This window comes from Ambystoma mexicanum, chromosome 8 (genome assembly GCF_040938575.1).
Source record: "Ambystoma mexicanum isolate Mex_15411 chromosome 8, UKY_AmexF1_1, whole genome shotgun sequence".
In the NCBI taxonomy this organism is placed as follows: Eukaryota; Metazoa; Chordata; class Amphibia; order Caudata; family Ambystomatidae; genus Ambystoma; species Ambystoma mexicanum.
The window spans coordinates 674,745,288-674,763,018 of record NC_090929.1 but is presented as its reverse complement, the minus strand read 5'-3'; the positions used below and the strand labels follow the sequence as shown (position 1 = coordinate 674,763,018).

Genomic DNA, 17,731 nt, shown 5'->3' with positions numbered 1-17,731 from the left:
ACCCATTACATAAACAAATAAATACACATATCAATAATAATTAAAGCTAGAGATGTATCATTCCCAAAGTAAAGTCCAGTTTCATCCATAAACATTAAGAAAACAGCTCAAAATGTCCCAAAATTTGTCAATTTCATCTGTGTTTTTGTAAATGGCCTTTTCATAAGTTGAAACAGTAAGAAGCTTCTCCACCCAGTCATCAATATTAAAAGAATTACTTGATTTCCAGGACCTCAATACTACTTTTTTAGCAACCATGCATGCGCACAGCAACCATACTTTCCTGCCAAAGTCAATTTCATCCAGCAAAGAGATATCACCCAAAACCAATAAGGAAGCCTTCATGGGAATCACAGTGTTTAAGACTAAACTCAGTCTTTCACAAACCCTTTCCCAGAACTGCATTGTTTTGGGACATGACCAAATCAAGTGACTGAGGGAACTTCTTGCCAACTTGCACTTCCAGCAGAGATCGCTGCCCAAAAGTTATCTCTTGAACAACTTTTCAGGTGTCTAATAGGCTCTAAATAGTAATTTAGTTTAAGAGGCTCTAAGGCCCCAATCCAAACTCATCATCAAACGAGTGTTATCACAGCACATTCGCCAAGACCTCAAGTCAGTGTTTTCCCCTATCTCCTCCGGCCAAATTGCTGGTAATCTCAGATTTCCTTTTCAATTAGCTTTTATGATTCCGTACATGGTAGAAGCAAGATGTGACGCACTCGAGCATACCTCTAAAGCTTCTCAGGCAGTACTTTGATTATTCAACTCCGGTACTTCAACACAAGCAAAAATAATAATCTTCAGTTTTCTGTATTCAGCAAACGAGCATTCTGCCATCTAATATATCTGACTAAGTCGAGCGTATGGTATCCAACTGCCTTCCTCAAACAAATCTTTCAAGTACTTTATACCAGCCACAAACCATTCCATCCAAAAGAGGGTCTTCCCCTGGTATAGCAATGCCGGGTTATTCCATATGGATGCATCTGGGTGTAAATAGGGATCAGCACACAAATGACGTGCGAGTTCACACCAGCAGTCTTGCAAGAACGAAGTGAGCGTACTGGATTTTTTCGATTTACATCTTTCAGTAGTCAGCAGGGCTTTAGGGTCCAGTTGGGAAACCGCACCACACTCCCACGACAAGAATTCAGATTGATCAGACTGTTCATTCATCGAGTCAGCAACACTGCATAAGTGGCGAATGGAGAAGGACAAATGGTAGTCTAAGAAATTAGGCAAGTCCATTCCCCTAAGTTTCAATGGGAGTTGAAGTTTCCAAATTGCGAGCCTTGAAGGTTTCCCATTCCAAATAAAGTTTTGCATAAGTCTATTGAAAATGTTTCCAGGTACCTTGATCGGGAGCATGGGTAAGATATAATTTATCCGAGGAGCCAAATTCATTTTTATACAGTTTATTTTGCCCCAGGTTGACAGATTCAAAAGACCCCATCTTTTTTAAACTGCCTGTCAGTTTAAAAGTCACTATTCCAGCTTCACGATTGCCAATACATTTTTTAAACTTTTCCAGTTAATCAATTATGTTTTGTGGCATGCCAGCTTCAACAACGTCACACATTCCAGTTTTGCCACCCACAGTTACATTGTTAGGGTCCTCAGGCAAAACAGGTCAGAGTGGCCTTCACAAGGGAACTTGGGAGGACAGGTAACTTGGCATACACCAGAAAATTTCTAGCAGAGCATTAAGGCCCTAGGTGGCATGTCTTAACAGGAGTAAGCAAACGCTGTGGATCTAACCGAGGAAAAACCTGGACTGGAACATGTTGTTTTTGCAGATTAATATCTGAAACCTAAAGAGCGCAGGAAGAGGATATATACCTAACACTACAATAACCAAATGGCAATGAGAGTGTAATGTGAAGCCTTAACCGATGATAAGAAGCCAAGATACGAAGTAGAAGACAGGAGCTTAGGCAAAGACAATAGAATTGGTGGAAAAAGGAATCATGAAAAAAGATCACGTCAGACAAAACATCATGTGAGGAAGTACAGTTTGCTTGCTGCCTGACTTTGGCCAAACTGAAACCTGCAGAGAGATCAGCAACTCATATGCCAACAGCTCTCTCTCTTGCAGAGTAACCCAGCATCTCTAAGGGGAAATTGAAGCCAAGCTTGTCTTTGTGATTGCGGGGTGCAAAAAGCACCTTGTCTATCGCATCCTTGGTACAATGTAGGTTGCACGCTAGCACAGATACAAATCAAAAGAGGGGAAGAGGTTTAAATAGTCTCATCAATAAGGAAGGATGAAAGGGAATCTGTGACAATGTGCTAATAGAATGCTGCACAGGGTCTTGGAGGAAGTTACTGGAAAAGGGAACATAAGTCAGAGGCTGGAAATGCAAGACAGAGGAATGCATTGGATACGAGAAGTAAAGATCAGAGCAGGCAGAAAACAAGTGTAGAGCGCAGAGGTACTCTAGACGGAACACTAAAGAACTGAGTACTTTACACTAGACCGGAAGCTAAAACAAGGCATAAGAAAACATAGGCTTCAGGCTTGACATAGCATCTACGATCAAGGGCAGAGATGTTGCAAGCAAGCTTCAGGCCATTAATGGCATCAAAGAAGTCATGGCTTGCAAGCCTGCACCAGAATGGAAACAGGGAGCTCACAAGCCATGCTTCAGGCTGGCAATAGATTGTGCAATTCAGGCTTCGGATTGTAACCAGATCTGTGTAGCTGCACTCCTAATAAGGAGCAAATTAGAGCAACCAACACAAGACACAAGGTCAGACATTTTGTTTTTTTAAGTGGGCATCACAATCTTATGGAACGGTCTCGACACCTCTAGTCTGCCCCCGAACATGGTGAGGCTAGCCTAAACAACGCCATACAGGTACATTAGCCATGTGGTATCTACATTGCCCACAGTGCAGCCAATGTCACATTTATGTATGCAATGAACTGGTGAAAGAAGCTCAGAGAACCTCTGGATATTATAGTATAATGTTTATTTATAAAATCTAAGAATTAAATGTTTTTAACGTTATTGTCAGAGAGGCATTGTGTAGTCATTTAAGTCTCTTGGTGATTCTTGGTCGAATTTACTCCATTCCCCAAAATGCCATGTTAAGGCTTTTTGTTATCTTATAATAATCTCTAGAACACTCTGCTGTTTTCTCTAATACCTCTTTACGGCTCGTGTTATCTCATAATGCTTTTGGGAAGCTTTGGTGCTTTAACTGCATTTCACACAGTGAGGCATCTGGGTTTTCTCTGTCTCAGTGTTTTGAGACCTTTCTCTACTTTTCCCACAATGCATCTCCAGCCTTCTCTATATCTTACATTATCTTGTAGACATTGTGGTGCTTTAGTGCATTTCCCTGAATGCAGCGTCTGATATCCCTCTGTCGCACAATGTCTGTTTGCACTCTAGTATATTTCCCTGAATTCCTCATCAGGGCTTGTTTTACTGCACAATGGGCCTCATTACAAGTCCGGCAGTAGCCTTGCCGGTAAAACCGCCAGGCTGCTGCCGGACTTGTGAATTTTTCTGGCGCCTGGCTTGCTGGTAACAGCTGGGGATTCTAATGCCGCCTGTCCGGGAAGTCAGTTGCCAGAACAATTGTATTCCCCATGGCAATGAGGAACACGGAGGTACCGGCACCGTAAATAACGGTGCCGGTGCCTCCGTTACGGTCTGCTTACCGTGGTCGCTGTGCCCGGCAGGGCAGACCTGCCGAGCACAGCGACTCCTGCAGACATGCTCGTAGTGTGCCGGTACGGTAACAATGGTGCCGGTAGTTCTATTGTCTTTGTCTAAACTCCTGTCTTCTACTTTGTATCTTGGCTTCTTATCATCGGTTAAGGCTTCACATTACACTCTCATTGCCATTTGGTTATTGTAGTTTTATGTATATGTCCTCTTTCTGCACTCTTTAGGTTCAGATATTAATCTGCAACATACATATCCATCTTGGGGAGTTGTAGATTTGGCATAAAAGGGCGTTAGGAGACCAAGAGACAACGAGGAGGAACACTAATGAGATCAGGGCCATAACCGATAATCTGTACAGTCAGGTTGAACAGAAACATACAATTTGTGCTTCAAAATAGCTTTGAACCATTAAACAAGGCAAGCAGGCTATTGCAAAATACACTCTGAGACCTTGAGACATGCACTCAGACACTTCCATCACTAAAGCTAGGCTAACGGCTTCAACTCCTAAATACAACTTGTACCCAGCGGAGAAGTCGCAGACCAATCATCTAAAATCATTCATAGAGGGTATCCCACTGAGGTTCAAAGTAACTGGGCAGAAGCCTTGGACGAGGATGTCCCTGAGGAGGAACTAAAGGTCTTAATGGTCACTAGTAAGTATCACAGGGCAGAAGGAGCAAAGTAAGGGAAACAACATACAAGAAAACACAACTTTTCTTTATTTTCAGATACACCACACGTCTTCATGCAGAAGCAACAAACCAGGTGCCCCTTAGTATACGAAAGGAAAGTTTGTCTGTAGGAGCTGATCCAGGCAAACAAAAGAGTTTCACAATGTTTTTAGGGAACTCCTTTTTTTGGGTTTTCTGCTGCCTTTCTCCTTCCTGAGATCCCTTTCCTTCTTTCTAGTTGTGTGTTGCTTTGGCTGCACGCCTACAGTTTCTAATGTATGCTAACTAGAACACAGAAGGAATATATCTGGGTTAAAGTGTCAGGATGGATGAGTTACTAAAAGGGTAGTGAAAAATAGGTCCTACTCTATAGAACCTAAGGTCCAATGTCCAGTCCCTGCTCAAAACCAAACAACTCCACAGCATCCATGACCAGGAAAGAATCCTTCAGTTCTCTCAGACTCACAGTGGTTTTAAGCGCTGTTAGTACACATCTTTGGCAGATGATATCAACAATGAGTTTTTGTAAGTTGTCATACACTGCTACCAAAGTGACACTCTTTTTTACCCTAAAGGTTTCTTCCGCCAACCTGTTTTTCTTTTCACGCTGTAGTAATTACAGCCCTGCAGCCAATGGCAATCCTCCTGGAGTTTAGTCTGTTGCAGTCTCTGGTCAGGTTTCCCAGGTCAAAGTTTCTCTTAAGCTCTGGCAGCCTTACAGCAGCCACCGGTAACTTAGATAGTGCCCCAGGCAGGTGATTCCCTCAATGTGGTTCTTTAATGCTTCCTTGCTCCTGCCAGTTTCTGTGTCCCTTGAGCGCCTTGCTCTCTTCTCGTCTGCCAAGGTGAGATTTCTTACAGTAAGACTATTTGTCTCAGCCAAATTATTTTTCTGAACTCTTCTAAAGTGTTGCGTAGTTGGTTTGGCCACCTCTGGTTATTATTTTTCCCTTTGCCTGCTCTTTTTGCTGAAATTTCAGCAACTCTCTGGAGCAGTGTTGTAACTCCTGCAGCGTCTGGAGGCTTCTGCCCATTTTTATCGTTGGGCTTGACCATTAATTGTTTCAATAAGAATGCTGGTTGGTTTGTCTGTTTGCCTATTAGTTCCAGGATTGGTGATTTGTGCATGCAGAATGGTTCCACTTCTCCCTCAGCTCTGGTGTCACCTAGGTGCAGGTATTGTATTTATTTCTGATAATCTACTTCAGCACTGGTACCCGCGACCCGAGATCTCAAATAACCTGCATGCCATCTTGGGATCAGGCAGCAGTTCCATGGCCGTCAAGTGACCCAGAATTCCCTTTGGTAATGCTGCAAGTGAGTTTGTTGTTTACGGGCAGCTTATGCCTGCAGTGCGAGTATGGTTTGTCTCTGTGATTTGCCCTGTTGCCATTTATTTTTCATTGGGCTCTGCCTTGGTCCATGCAGGGCTTGTGTATCTGAGGTGTGCTTGTCACAGAGTAGTACTCCACTGGTGGGTTCACAGGGCCTGATGTCCTCTGCCAACTTCCTGTGCATGTTGTAATGATAATGAACTTTTCTTGGAGCAGATTTTCTTAGGGTTTCTTTTCCCAATCTCATTTCCCCCCTACGATGGCAAGGCATAAAATAAGTGGTGTCACATAGCAATTTGCTATACAATTTCATATGTTTTCTAATTAAATTGGCACTTTTGTAGCAAAGCTAGCTATTTAAGTTGCCCTGTTCAATGAAAGCACAGCTTGCCCTGAATCCCGCTCTTGCCTACAGGACTCTCTCCACTCTTTTCTCTGTAAGTTCAAATGGAGAGAGAGAGTGCAGCAGCCTCCAATCTCATCTTAAGTGCCAGAGGCATTTACGGGAGTGCTAGGCAAGCATTTTTTATTTTATTTTTCAAATTGCAAACCAGAAGTAACCGTGATGATACTTTTATTAAGCCAACTATATCCTGTATTTATTTTTATTTATTTTTAGGGCACCAAAAACCCACTGGCATCGGGGCCCTGGAAATATAAACATAGGAATACAACATAGAGTCAAGACAGACAGTTTAACTAGACCTCGCCATCAACAGAAGAAAAGGGGCAGCTTAACTCAAAGAGTAGAGATTTTAGCTGTCGGCGGACCATATTGTACTCCTTTTTGTTATCTCAGATCCAAGGGGAGGGAGTTCCATATGTTGGCTTGAAGCTTGCATTTTAGACCAGCACTAGTGTCATTGATCGGAGCCTTCTTCTAGGATCGTAAGATGACACCATGTTTTTAATAGAGACTGGTAGCATTTCATGATTGCACCTGTAAACAAGTATGTTTGCCTTGAATTGTACATGTGCAACGATCGGGAGCCAGTACAGATCTTGTTGACTGCTATTAATATGCTCTCTCCTAGTTTGCCTTTTAATGATACGCACAGCATAATTCTATGTCACTTGCAGTTCTTGTAAGCTCAAACTTGTTTGCGCCTATGAATAGGGCATTGCCATAGTCGAGCCTAGATAGTACTATTGCCTGCGCTATGGATATACAATTGGAATCAGCTAGGAAAGGGTGGATGTTCCTTAGCAAACAAAGATAATACTGTTTTTTACAATCTGATTAACATGGACTTTGGAGCCGAGTGAAGACTCAAGATGAAAGCCTAATGTTCTGACCTTCTTGGAAACCAAGATACTACAGTCATGGATGGAAAAAGACGGGTACCTGGGTTCACGGTTAGCCCTAGCCTGAGAGGCAAAGACAGGCGTGTGTTAACTTTATTTTATTTTTTTAAAGACAGTCCGGCAATTCCATTCCTAAAAATGGAAGTTGTTACATAATACATAATTACAGTATTGCTACTGTAAAACACTGCATTGTCTCAAAGCTTTACAGGAAAGTTTAGGTTTGTGTATCTAAATCTCACAGTGTCAACTATATTTCAATTTGTTGGGGAAGATGCTTCATACTGACGAGTGAACACCTTTGTAAATGTAAATGATCACAAATGCGTTAGATGGCAAACCTAATTCTGTGACCTGCTGGTTATATCGTGCAACAGGTGTCCATGAGCTGATTCCATACTCCTTGACATTCTAGCTTATCGCTGTGTTGCTTTGTACCCGCTCCCCTGAAAGTGAGATGGCCGCAAACTACAATATTCCATCTAGTTTTCCCAGTTCTCTGCCTGCCACGCCAACCAATCTGCTTAGTCTCTTACTTTCTTTCCTATTACATAATAAATACATAAACTCACTAGATGTTTGCGCAAAGTAATGATCACTAGTTCCATCCAGCCTGTACATCTACACATCTACTGGACTAGCATAGACTGTAGTTAGCCTCCAGTGCTTGCTTTGCTCTATGATTAGGATTGCATGATATATTAGCACCTGTTTTCAGAGCCTTTTTTCATATCTGTGGCCTGTCATGCAGCTAACCTTTTACATTTTATAGGCACTCTTACAGGGTTTGCAAAGTCTCTTTGACCACTCGAAAAATAGAGTAGATGTTATGAAGGGCAAGTACCATGTGCAGGGGATGTTTGAAACTTTTATTTAACATGTACTTTGCAGTAAATGTCAAATAAGTTTCGTTGTGCATGGCTGGCCTCTGAGTGGCAGCAGTGTGCCAAACAAAGTGGGGTTGTTGTTACATACACCATTTTACAGAAAGCACATTTAACTTTGTTGTCATCGGTTGCTATTGGCCTAGTGCATTTCTTTTAGGTTGAGGAGGTAAAATAAGTTACTCGACCTGCAGGTCTAGTGGAATTTTAAAGAATGTTCAGGGCCTGACTCATCTAACATATGTCTTTGGCTGTACACAAAACCGCTGTATTGTTGCCCACACTGTCCTGTCTACAAAGCTTATTGTGACATATTACTACAACATTGCTAATCAAATGGGTTGGCTTGCTAATCAAGAATATTTTAATTAGCAAACTCTGCTAATCAATTTTTAAAATCTAATGTATGCCTTGGATGGTATTATTGTGCACCGTTCCTCACTCATTAGAGAGGTATATCCTTTTCAGGAACAATGTAACTCTTTTCATGCCGGGTTGAGCGCCAAGCAGGTTTTGGGGGGCTGCTAAAGGGATTCTGGTGAACCTCTGAGGCATCCTTCATTTACCACCTCCAGGAGTCGGATCATGCAAATGGAGGCTTCCCCTGACTTCCAGGAGGTACCCAAACCCTTCTAAGGTCCTTCCATAGGTGACTTGTCTACACAAAGCACCTCACCAAGATGGGTGTACACTAGAATTTGTAAAGAAAATTAAGATCACCCACTTACTCCCTTATAATTGAGATATCTACATAAAATATGCACTGCATGTGTCACATTACCAGCAACCTGGCTGCAGCCAACAATCATGGTCTTCTCCAAACAGGGAAGAGCAAAACATATTCCCCCCATTCAAATCCATATTCTTTCTAACCCTTGATTACAAAACACTATCCAATCCCATTGCTTATAGATTAGAGTAGCGTGTGACTGGTTTAGTACACACTGTCCAAATCAACTTCATGCTTGGAAGGATGGGCTTGGACAATGTAAGGTGTATAGTAGGCATGCAGGCACTAGCCAACCACACATCCGGTCTGACCATTGCCCTCTCCCTGGATGCATAGAAGGCTTTTGACTGGGTGCAATTACTTCTAAAAGCCTTCCCAAATATATATTCTGTGTACTCCACCCGCTCCAGGCGATCTTATTGAAGTGGTGCATGAGACAGGGGTGCCTTTATGCCCAGTATTATTTGTCCTGACATTGGTAATATTTTAGAAGTCATATGGGTGATGGGAGGGTAAAAGCGATTAAGGTTAAGGAATAGAAAAGCAATACCTGCTCGCAGATAAAAGTGCTAATAAACACAACCAATACTTCATATTCACATTCAGCACTTGAGGATGCGATGGAACAATTTGGTAAAGCATTGACTGCAAAGTGAATCTAGAAAAAACGGAGGCGCTTGTCATTGCTTATAGTAAGTCCAGCCCACTTACAATCTCAGACAACTTCCCGAAACCCTACATCATATTCCTGTGGATTAGAATTATGGGAGAGGCTCAAGATCTATATGCAGTCAGCTACACTCCACTTTCAGAAAACCTGTATGAGGACCTAAGGCAATGGATCTATCCTAACCAACATCCTCAGAGTTCAGAAAGATATTATGAAAATGAATCTAATACTAAGAATACTCCTAGCGCTTCCCAATCCCCCCTCCCCCACAGAGCACTGGAGAGAGCAATACGTCTCTCCCTCTAGAACGGGAAGGATCCTAGGCTCAATAAATATAGCCTCTGCAGATGGTGGATGGAGGTTACCAATGCTGGACTTGTCCATGTACTTTGAAGTCACTCATTTGTGTTACATGAGCTTGTGGCTACGAAGGGACAATCACAGACCATGGAGGAGAAATGGCAAGAAGCTACTGCCAACCCTGCTACAAGGGGCAATTCTCATAGCCCCATCTAGATCCAGGAATGCAAAATGGTGGCAAAAAGTGATAAAGAGAGGGAGGATGTAGGCGGACATCAGATGCCCTGCCACGATCCAAGACAATCTGATTGAGACACAGCCCTAATGGGCAATGTCCCAGATGACTGGCAGAGGAAAGAGGGTGATATCTCTTACCTATTTCCATAAACGCTCCATTCTCTTTATCATGATATGTACTGCCACAAACACTATCAGACCCGCATAGATGGGGATAAGCAAATGGGGAAGACGACGAACGCAATAACTCGCATAATAATAGAGGTCTAGATGGGAAGCCTGTCCTGCATTACTATGCCACACTCCCTGCCATTCGGGAACATGGATATTCTGGGAATCTTGGTGCCCAAATGGGGGAGGGGCGTGGAGAACACCTTCTCCGACACTAATGGAATACAGTGTTTAACTCAAGCCACTAAATGGATAAGGCAATTTCAGTGAAAAGTAGTCACCGATTATTTTTTGTATTGAAATGGGATAATGGGGGTAGAGGCGGAGGCCAGATGCTGGGCAAGATCTAAGGCACTCATGGACACATGTTCTAGACCTGCCACAGATTTCTTACCCACTCCATGAGCAAAAGGCTCAGAAATGATAGAAACGGTGGGCAAGCTAGTCCCCCCCCACACCCTCCCCCATACCGCTTCCTGATTATCTTCAGGCGACAAGAAGTGCCAGAAACAGCCAATCTAGACACTTGCATGATTAGGATCCTGTCCACAGTTTATAATGAAAGCTATTGCTCCATTCGAGAAATGCAAGGGACCACTCGCCACTCAAACCTTGCCTACGAGGGGGCGGGTTTACAACTACACATGCAAGGTGAGTGTAGCACTGGTGTTAGATAACAAATTATTATTTCAGTTGGATTTAATGATACATCTATGACTGCAAAAGTAGGACTGGGGTAGAAAGAAGGGTGGTTGCGATGGCTAAAATGTTCATGCCTTCCATTGTTTGCCTTTCCTACTCTTTGTTTTCTAATCTCGATTGTTTGTACTCCTGATACATATCTGTGATTATAGTGAGTGGGAAAATCTGATTTAATAAGGAGATGTTTCTACATTTTGTACGGAAAATTGTGAACTCAAAGTGTTTTAAGAATTACGTTAATGATACAAATGTAAAAAAAGAGACAATGCACAACCGATCACCACAGTATAGGGGAAACACTCGACCTGACATTTCCTACTAGTGATTTCTTATCTGTTTTGGTTATTTCCTTTGTATAACTTTTCTCATTTCGAAATGGATCGGGGGAGAGGGTGGGGAGTTACACTTCTGTACATTGCATATCCCCCTGCACTTTTCCCGACGTGATGTAGCAGATTGAATTTCTTATCCCCTCCCCTCCCACCACCACATGCAAAAATGTATTCGTGAATATGAGATGCAGTATTCCTTCAGCGGTACAGGTTACACAAACTAGAGGCAGTATTTCCTGTGTTGTAGTTTTGCGCTTTCAGCGTTACTCGCTCACTCACTTGTTTGCTGGTTAAACGCCAATTGGCGCGATAGAGGGCCCGACTCATGGAATATTTGCCCGGCTCAAACTGAATTTGCACTGCTGAAAAGTGACTTTGCACTAGCGACACAAACCCTGATTCATGGAACCGTGCAAAGTGTATTTTTGCAATGCAAAGTCCGGGAAAAGTTAGCGCATAGTCAAATGTCTTTGCCCGGACTTTTCACGGCAGAAATACACTTTGCAGAGTTTCAGTGCAAATTCACTTTGAACCAGGCAAATATTCCATGAATCGGGCCCAGAGTGTGGTAGTGTGTGGATGTTTACACAACTGCTGACCTTGAACTTGCACTGTTTTCTTAGACGGTCATTATTCGTAGGCTTACACAATTGAACAGCGCTCAATGTACGACTAAAAACAAAATGGCTGTATCTGAATTAAAGCGTATTTTTTTTTTCCTCAACACAAATTAATGTAATCTTCCTTTTGTAGTCACGTGGACTCCACTTTGAGTTCAGGGTCTCTTGGTAAAATTGCATTCTGCTCTGTGTTTTGTAGTCATGAGTGAAGTCAGCTTAGCCTGGTGGAATAAAGACTGAAAACACGTTTACAAATGAGGTCACCATAAAAAGCACATGTTTGGCACAGAGATCCTGCATTCTGTGGCTGAGGGCCAAATCCCCACCTCTTAAGCTCCTGAAGATTAGTTCTCCCACTGTTTGCAACCCAGGATAAAACAACATTTTTCCAAAATAAGAATTTTTGCACAAGATCCAGCATTTGGTAGGATCCCTGGAAAGCCTATTTTCTCCATTTAGATTTTCCAAGTTGAAAGTTAAATGCAGCTAAAATTAGAGCACTTACTCAGCCGTTTCCTCTATTAAGTCAGCAGCTGCTGGCTTTTACTGACATCCTCCGTCTTTCTATTGCAGGAATCGCGCAAGTTCAGAAGGCAGCAGATTCTACTACTGAAGATTCACTACAGAAAACCAACAGCTTGCCACGTCAACAAAAGCAAGAGCTTGAGCAGGATGTACCCCGGCACAGCCTTTGTCATGTCGAGGTGGAAATAGACACTACTCCGTCGGCTGACCTGCCTCCTGGAAGCTGTGAGTCGGGTATCATAAGGAGGACGGTGAAATACTCTGAGACCGACTTGGACTCAGTGCCCCTAAGGTGCTACCACGAGACTAATATCGACGATATCCTGGCGGAAAAGGAAGAGGTGGACTCGGCCATTGGGAGCCAGAAGGACAGTGAGAGCAACAAGAGCTTCACAGGCACGATCGGCAGGAGAAACAGTGAGCTGGAGGAGCCATGCCCGGCCGGAGAACACCAAGCCAGGGCTACAGGGGACAGCCACCTGCAGAACGGACAGGAGGATGAAGAGGAGGATGAGGTGTTTCAAGAATCGAGGCCGGAGATCAGTACCAGGTAAGAATTAAATACTGAGGGAAAAAGTGACAGGTGAGAGTATAAGGTTGAGCTAGACATTTCCTGAAATATATTTCGAGGACCACCTAGAAATCTTTAAAATAATTTTGATGGACAAATCTGCAATCCCATGTCATTTTGTTACATAGAAACCACAAAAGGCATCTCCGGCTCCCTTTTCATGTAGTTGTCAAAGTGTACGTTATATGAGATCTACCCCGCACCACTGTTGATTTTACAGAAAAATTGATCGCAAACAACTCACTAATGAAACAGTGAGGACTGTACCTCCAGCATAACCCATAACTGCCTTCAATATTTGTAGAAAGAAAGCTTAACCTTCCCATTGATTTCGGTTTTCTATTTGAAAAGCTGAAAGAAACTGTTCCTTTGGGAAAAATCAAAGAGTGCCGTCGATCATATATTAGCAGCTCAGTGGTGGCTTCCGGGCCTTTTCCAAATGGAAGCGGCAATTGTGTGTAGTGGATTGTGGTCTTCTTATTGTCCAGCCAGGCAAGCCAGCAGGACTTCAGCGCTTGAGAACTTCAGTGCATGTGAGTGTTGTGGTTGCCATGTAATGTGATTTCTTAGTGCCAAAATCTCTTTTGACCTTGATCCCTGAAAGATGCTCTTACGCTGCCCTTGGAGCCAATAGGCCTCTAGTATTTTCAGTAGGAGGTAGAAGGGGATATAATCAGGAGAAATCCCTTCTTAGGGTTTTTTTCGGATTCTATCAAAAAAGCACTTGTTCATTTGGTGATGTGTTCCTTATTTATTTGTAGAGGTAGCTCAAAGTTCACTCCAAGCTTCAGCTTTAAAAAGTGCGTCCCTTCTCTAGACCAACATCAATAGCCAACCAAGCCCTCTGTCGCCAAACGGCAGTGTTCTCCTTCTGCTGCTCTCTGGGAATAGCCTGACTGCTTCCGCCTTCCTGGGTTGGGATTCTGCTTTATGTTTATGTATTTATTTGAATTTTTTATTTTAAAACAGTTTATTACAAACTTTTTAAAAGGAAAAGGGAACTTAGGAGTTTAAAACAAATAATATAAAGAAATTAGAAAAAGTAAAACAGGAAAAGAACAAAAGGAAAAAGAGAAAGGAAATGCACAAGGGATAGTCTCGGGAGGATAGCTCAGCAGCAATGTGCTCGCCTTGGAACCAAGCAGACACGGAGAAAGGCAGGTTCGATCCCCGGGTGCGCGCTTAGAAACCTCTGGGTATTAAGCGTGTTATAAATAACCTATCATATCATATAAGTAAAAGGCATTAATGTTCCAGTGTTCTTTATCCTGAGTTTGTTCATACAGCTCTCTGTTAGTCATGAATTCATCAGTAACCTGTTTAATTGATCCAGGTAGAATGTCAAGGCAAATGTGAGTTTGTTATTACTTCCTTCAGACATCAACATCCACCAATCCTCCCCATTTAGGGACGCCCTTTTGGTAATTTCTTCTCCCAGATGTTTAATTCTCAAGAATTTGAGTTCTGTGCAAAAAAAGATTCCGCTCTATGCACATTGAACCTGAGGGTTGTTTGCATGCATGCACTTTTCAAATGTATGTGCAAGACAGAGAAAGAAAGGCAAGTGTCCCCAACATGCTCAATTTGACCGACCCACATCTGCAATAACCCATATCCCCCTCATTCTTCTGGAAAGCTATTTGTAGGGCCCAACAAGCCCTCACACATGGTTTCCTGGGGACCCAGGCAGGTATGAGTTTGCACCTAATGACCCGGGTAAACTGCACATTCATGACTGTGCCGCTGGCAGCATAATCTAAATGAATGCCCAATATGCGGGTGCGTCCACAGTGTTGGCCGCAGAAAGACTGCAGCCAGAATCTCGCACTCTGAAGAATATGCAAAACCAGGAAAACCATTGGCCACATGTATTTCCCCAGACAATACTTAGAAGTGAACACGGCTGTAAGGATCGTCCCCCTCGCAAATGCAAGGGCGTGGGCTATGGCAAGCAGGACGGGTAATGAAGCTGATCTAGCTACATGTTCAACTTCCATCTTGGAAGGAGTATGATATGATAGGTTATTTATAATGCGCTTAATACCCAGAGGTTTCTAAGCGCGGACCCGGAAATCGAACCTGTAGTGCTCCGTGTCGTCTTGCTTCCAAGGCGAGCACGTTGCCCCTGAGCTGTCCTCCCGAGACAGAAGCAGAAGAAAAAACGATTTCTTTAAATTTTTACATTCTCAGAAGTCACCCACGGTATAACGTTTAGTCATTTTTTTGATGGGCTATTTTCCGATTTTCCCACAAGAAGACCCATTGAAAAATATATGGGGGTGTGGGCAAGGTATTTAAGGGGTGTGTAGGGAATAGTGTAAAATGAATACGTCCAACGGTGCCATCTCCCTAAAGTGAGACTCAAATGCTTTCCTGGAGAGTCAGATAAACTGTCCTATGGTCCTATGGGCTGGATTGTCACTGACGCACAAGGTGATAATGGTTTATGGTCTTTCCGTCGAAATACATGCATCGAAATACCACAGCATCGAAAAAAATGCATCGTCTGCCAAAGCATCGACAGGCTATCTATTACATGTAAAAGTGCTTTTCCATCAAAACCAGTCCATCGAAAATATAAATGGACTGGTTTCAATGGAAATGCACTTTTACATGTAAAAGGTAACATTTCAGTGCATTTTTTTCGATGCTGTGGTATTTCGATGCATGTATTTCGACGGCCAGCTGGCCAGCTCCTTGTAACATTTTAATCTTTTTTAGCTCCACCAACCCCCACGCCTACCCCCCAACCCTAACTCTAATGTAACCCTTAATTTAACCATAGCCCCAACCGTAACCCTAGCCCCAACCCTAACCCTAATGTAACCCTTAATCTAGCCCTAGCCCCAACCCTAACCCCTAACCCTAATCTAACCCCTAATCTAACCCTTAATCTCACCCTAGCCCAACCCTAACCCCTCACCCCTTACCCTAACCCGTTTCGATTATACCATCGAATTATATTCAATGGAAAGGCATTTCGATGGAAATGCTTTTCGATGCCCATAATTCGATGGTATGGCATTCAATGCTATGAATTGACTAGATGCCGGTGATAACAGGCTCCACAAATATTCAGTCTGAAAAGGACACGTTACATGGATGTTCCCTTGAAAGGGTATTTTAGGCCAGGTGTGCACGGTTGTATGAAAGGGCAGAGAAGTGCAAAAAAGTGTGTCTTGTGTTTCCGTCCTGGTAGAACAGAATATACATGAGGGACCATAGCATGTTTCTTTTCATTGCCTGAAACAGCAGAACTCGAATTATGCACACTCTCTTGCTTCCTTTGCCAGACCCACTTGAATTGACATGTATGCATTAAGAAGCAGGCATGAATAAAAGTATGTTTATGGTATGTTGCCCTTTCTTTGTTTTAGATTACACATGCTGTGTTCCATTTCGCCAGGCCTCGTTGGAGTTATGTGATGCTTTATCATGTTTTTGATGTCTTTGTTGTTTTTCATGGCCTCTGCCTTGCCATTATTCCCCTTCTATAGTGAGGTGTGGTGGGCTGTGCCTATGGTCCAGTACATAGTGTGTGTCAATCACAAAGCTCTCTCCTACGGAACAAGGCAATGCCATGCACCACGGGCTTACCCTGGTTTGGGCTGACTCAGCCTTCATGCCAGGTGATAAATTGAGGACCATCAGTGGGTTATAATCTTTGCACTGATTATTACAGTGCTTAGAAGCTGGAGGAGTCCGGTATGAAGAGCTATATGAACCACCAAATTCTTATTTTTTCAAATGGGGTTAAACATGTTGAGGTCCCTGCTCTCGCGCTCTATGGGCCCGATTTATCGGGAATCACAGAACCCAGAAAACCCCACAGGTTGCTCTTTTTTTTGAGTTGCGGGTTTCTGAGAAATACCCTGGTCACCGTAGTCACAAGACTGATCAGCGCATTTTTTGGGGGACATGAGCCATAAAAAATGATGGACTAGCGAGCGCCCCTAAACACATTAATATCATGTGCGCTCTCTTTCCAACTGCTTCTTGATGAAATCATTATGTGGGTGCTGGGAGCTTGCCAAAGTGAAAGGTTAAAAAACTGGAGAAAAAAAATGATATTTATATTACTGTTAGGCGGCTAGAAATACAAGTAGGACAGTATAGATTCATATCGCTTCTGTCCGGTTTTTGTTTTGTTTTTTAAATGACAGATTGCTCAGAGATTACCCATTAGTGCATTGCAAACTGCTGTGTTTTGCGAAGCATGCCCTTTGTGTCTTATTTGGCAGAAAGCCAATAAGTACCACGGTAGTGGTTTCGTTGTTCTTTTGCATTCCTAATTACAACCTCATTTCGAGTTTGCTGGTAGATTCACTGAGATACCACCAAACGGAATTACCGTTACTGCCACTTGGCCCAGCCGTATTATCGCCAGATTACAAGTGGCTGTAGGCAAGGTTAGTCCCCATTAATTGGAAACGCTCCCAGAGACTGCACAGTATAAGTCACCATAACATGACATAACATCAACATTTCCATGTGGGATTTCGGTGGTAACCCTTGAGCTTCCTGCTGGAGGTTTTTCCTCCACTTTACCCCCAAACTCGTAGTTGGGCGGTGCGGTAATGCAGCAGTAGACGGTATTACTGCCGCATTGTACCACACCGCCCAACTCATGATAAGGCCTGTTAATGTTGCCTCTTTTGTAAAGGAGGAGTGATATATCTAGGCATGCAAGCAAGGATAGCCTCTGGGCTCCTGACAAACCTCAGCTTTAGATATACTGGGCCATATTCTCCCAAAAAATGTTCTGCAAGTGATAAGATGCCCTAGTGGATCCCCATCCCATGGGGGGAAAAATAGATGTGCCCGATGGGAATCTGAATTTGTGCATTTTTTTTTAAACTTTATTTACACAACATCCATAACAAATCCCAATACAATCAGCGTATATCAAATAACACATGAAAAAAAAACACAAGAAAAGCAAATCATTTTACACAGTACTATGCACACAGCGAGATATACAATACCCTAAATC

The 17,731-nt window shown here is 42.9% G+C and overlaps 1 protein-coding gene across 5 annotated transcripts in view; it reads left to right on the top strand.

Annotated features, from left to right (window-relative positions):
- Positions 1-17,731, top strand: part of PSD (pleckstrin and Sec7 domain containing) — a 1,402,592-nt gene that overhangs the window by 391,323 nt on the left and 993,538 nt on the right. For all 5 annotated transcript variants that reach the window (XM_069610471.1, XM_069610469.1, XM_069610470.1 and 2 more), the window contains exon 4: positions 12,216-12,717. In XM_069610471.1, coding sequence (XP_069466572.1) covers positions 12,216-12,717 — 502 coding nt within the window. The remainder of the gene's footprint in view (positions 1-12,215; positions 12,718-17,731) is intronic.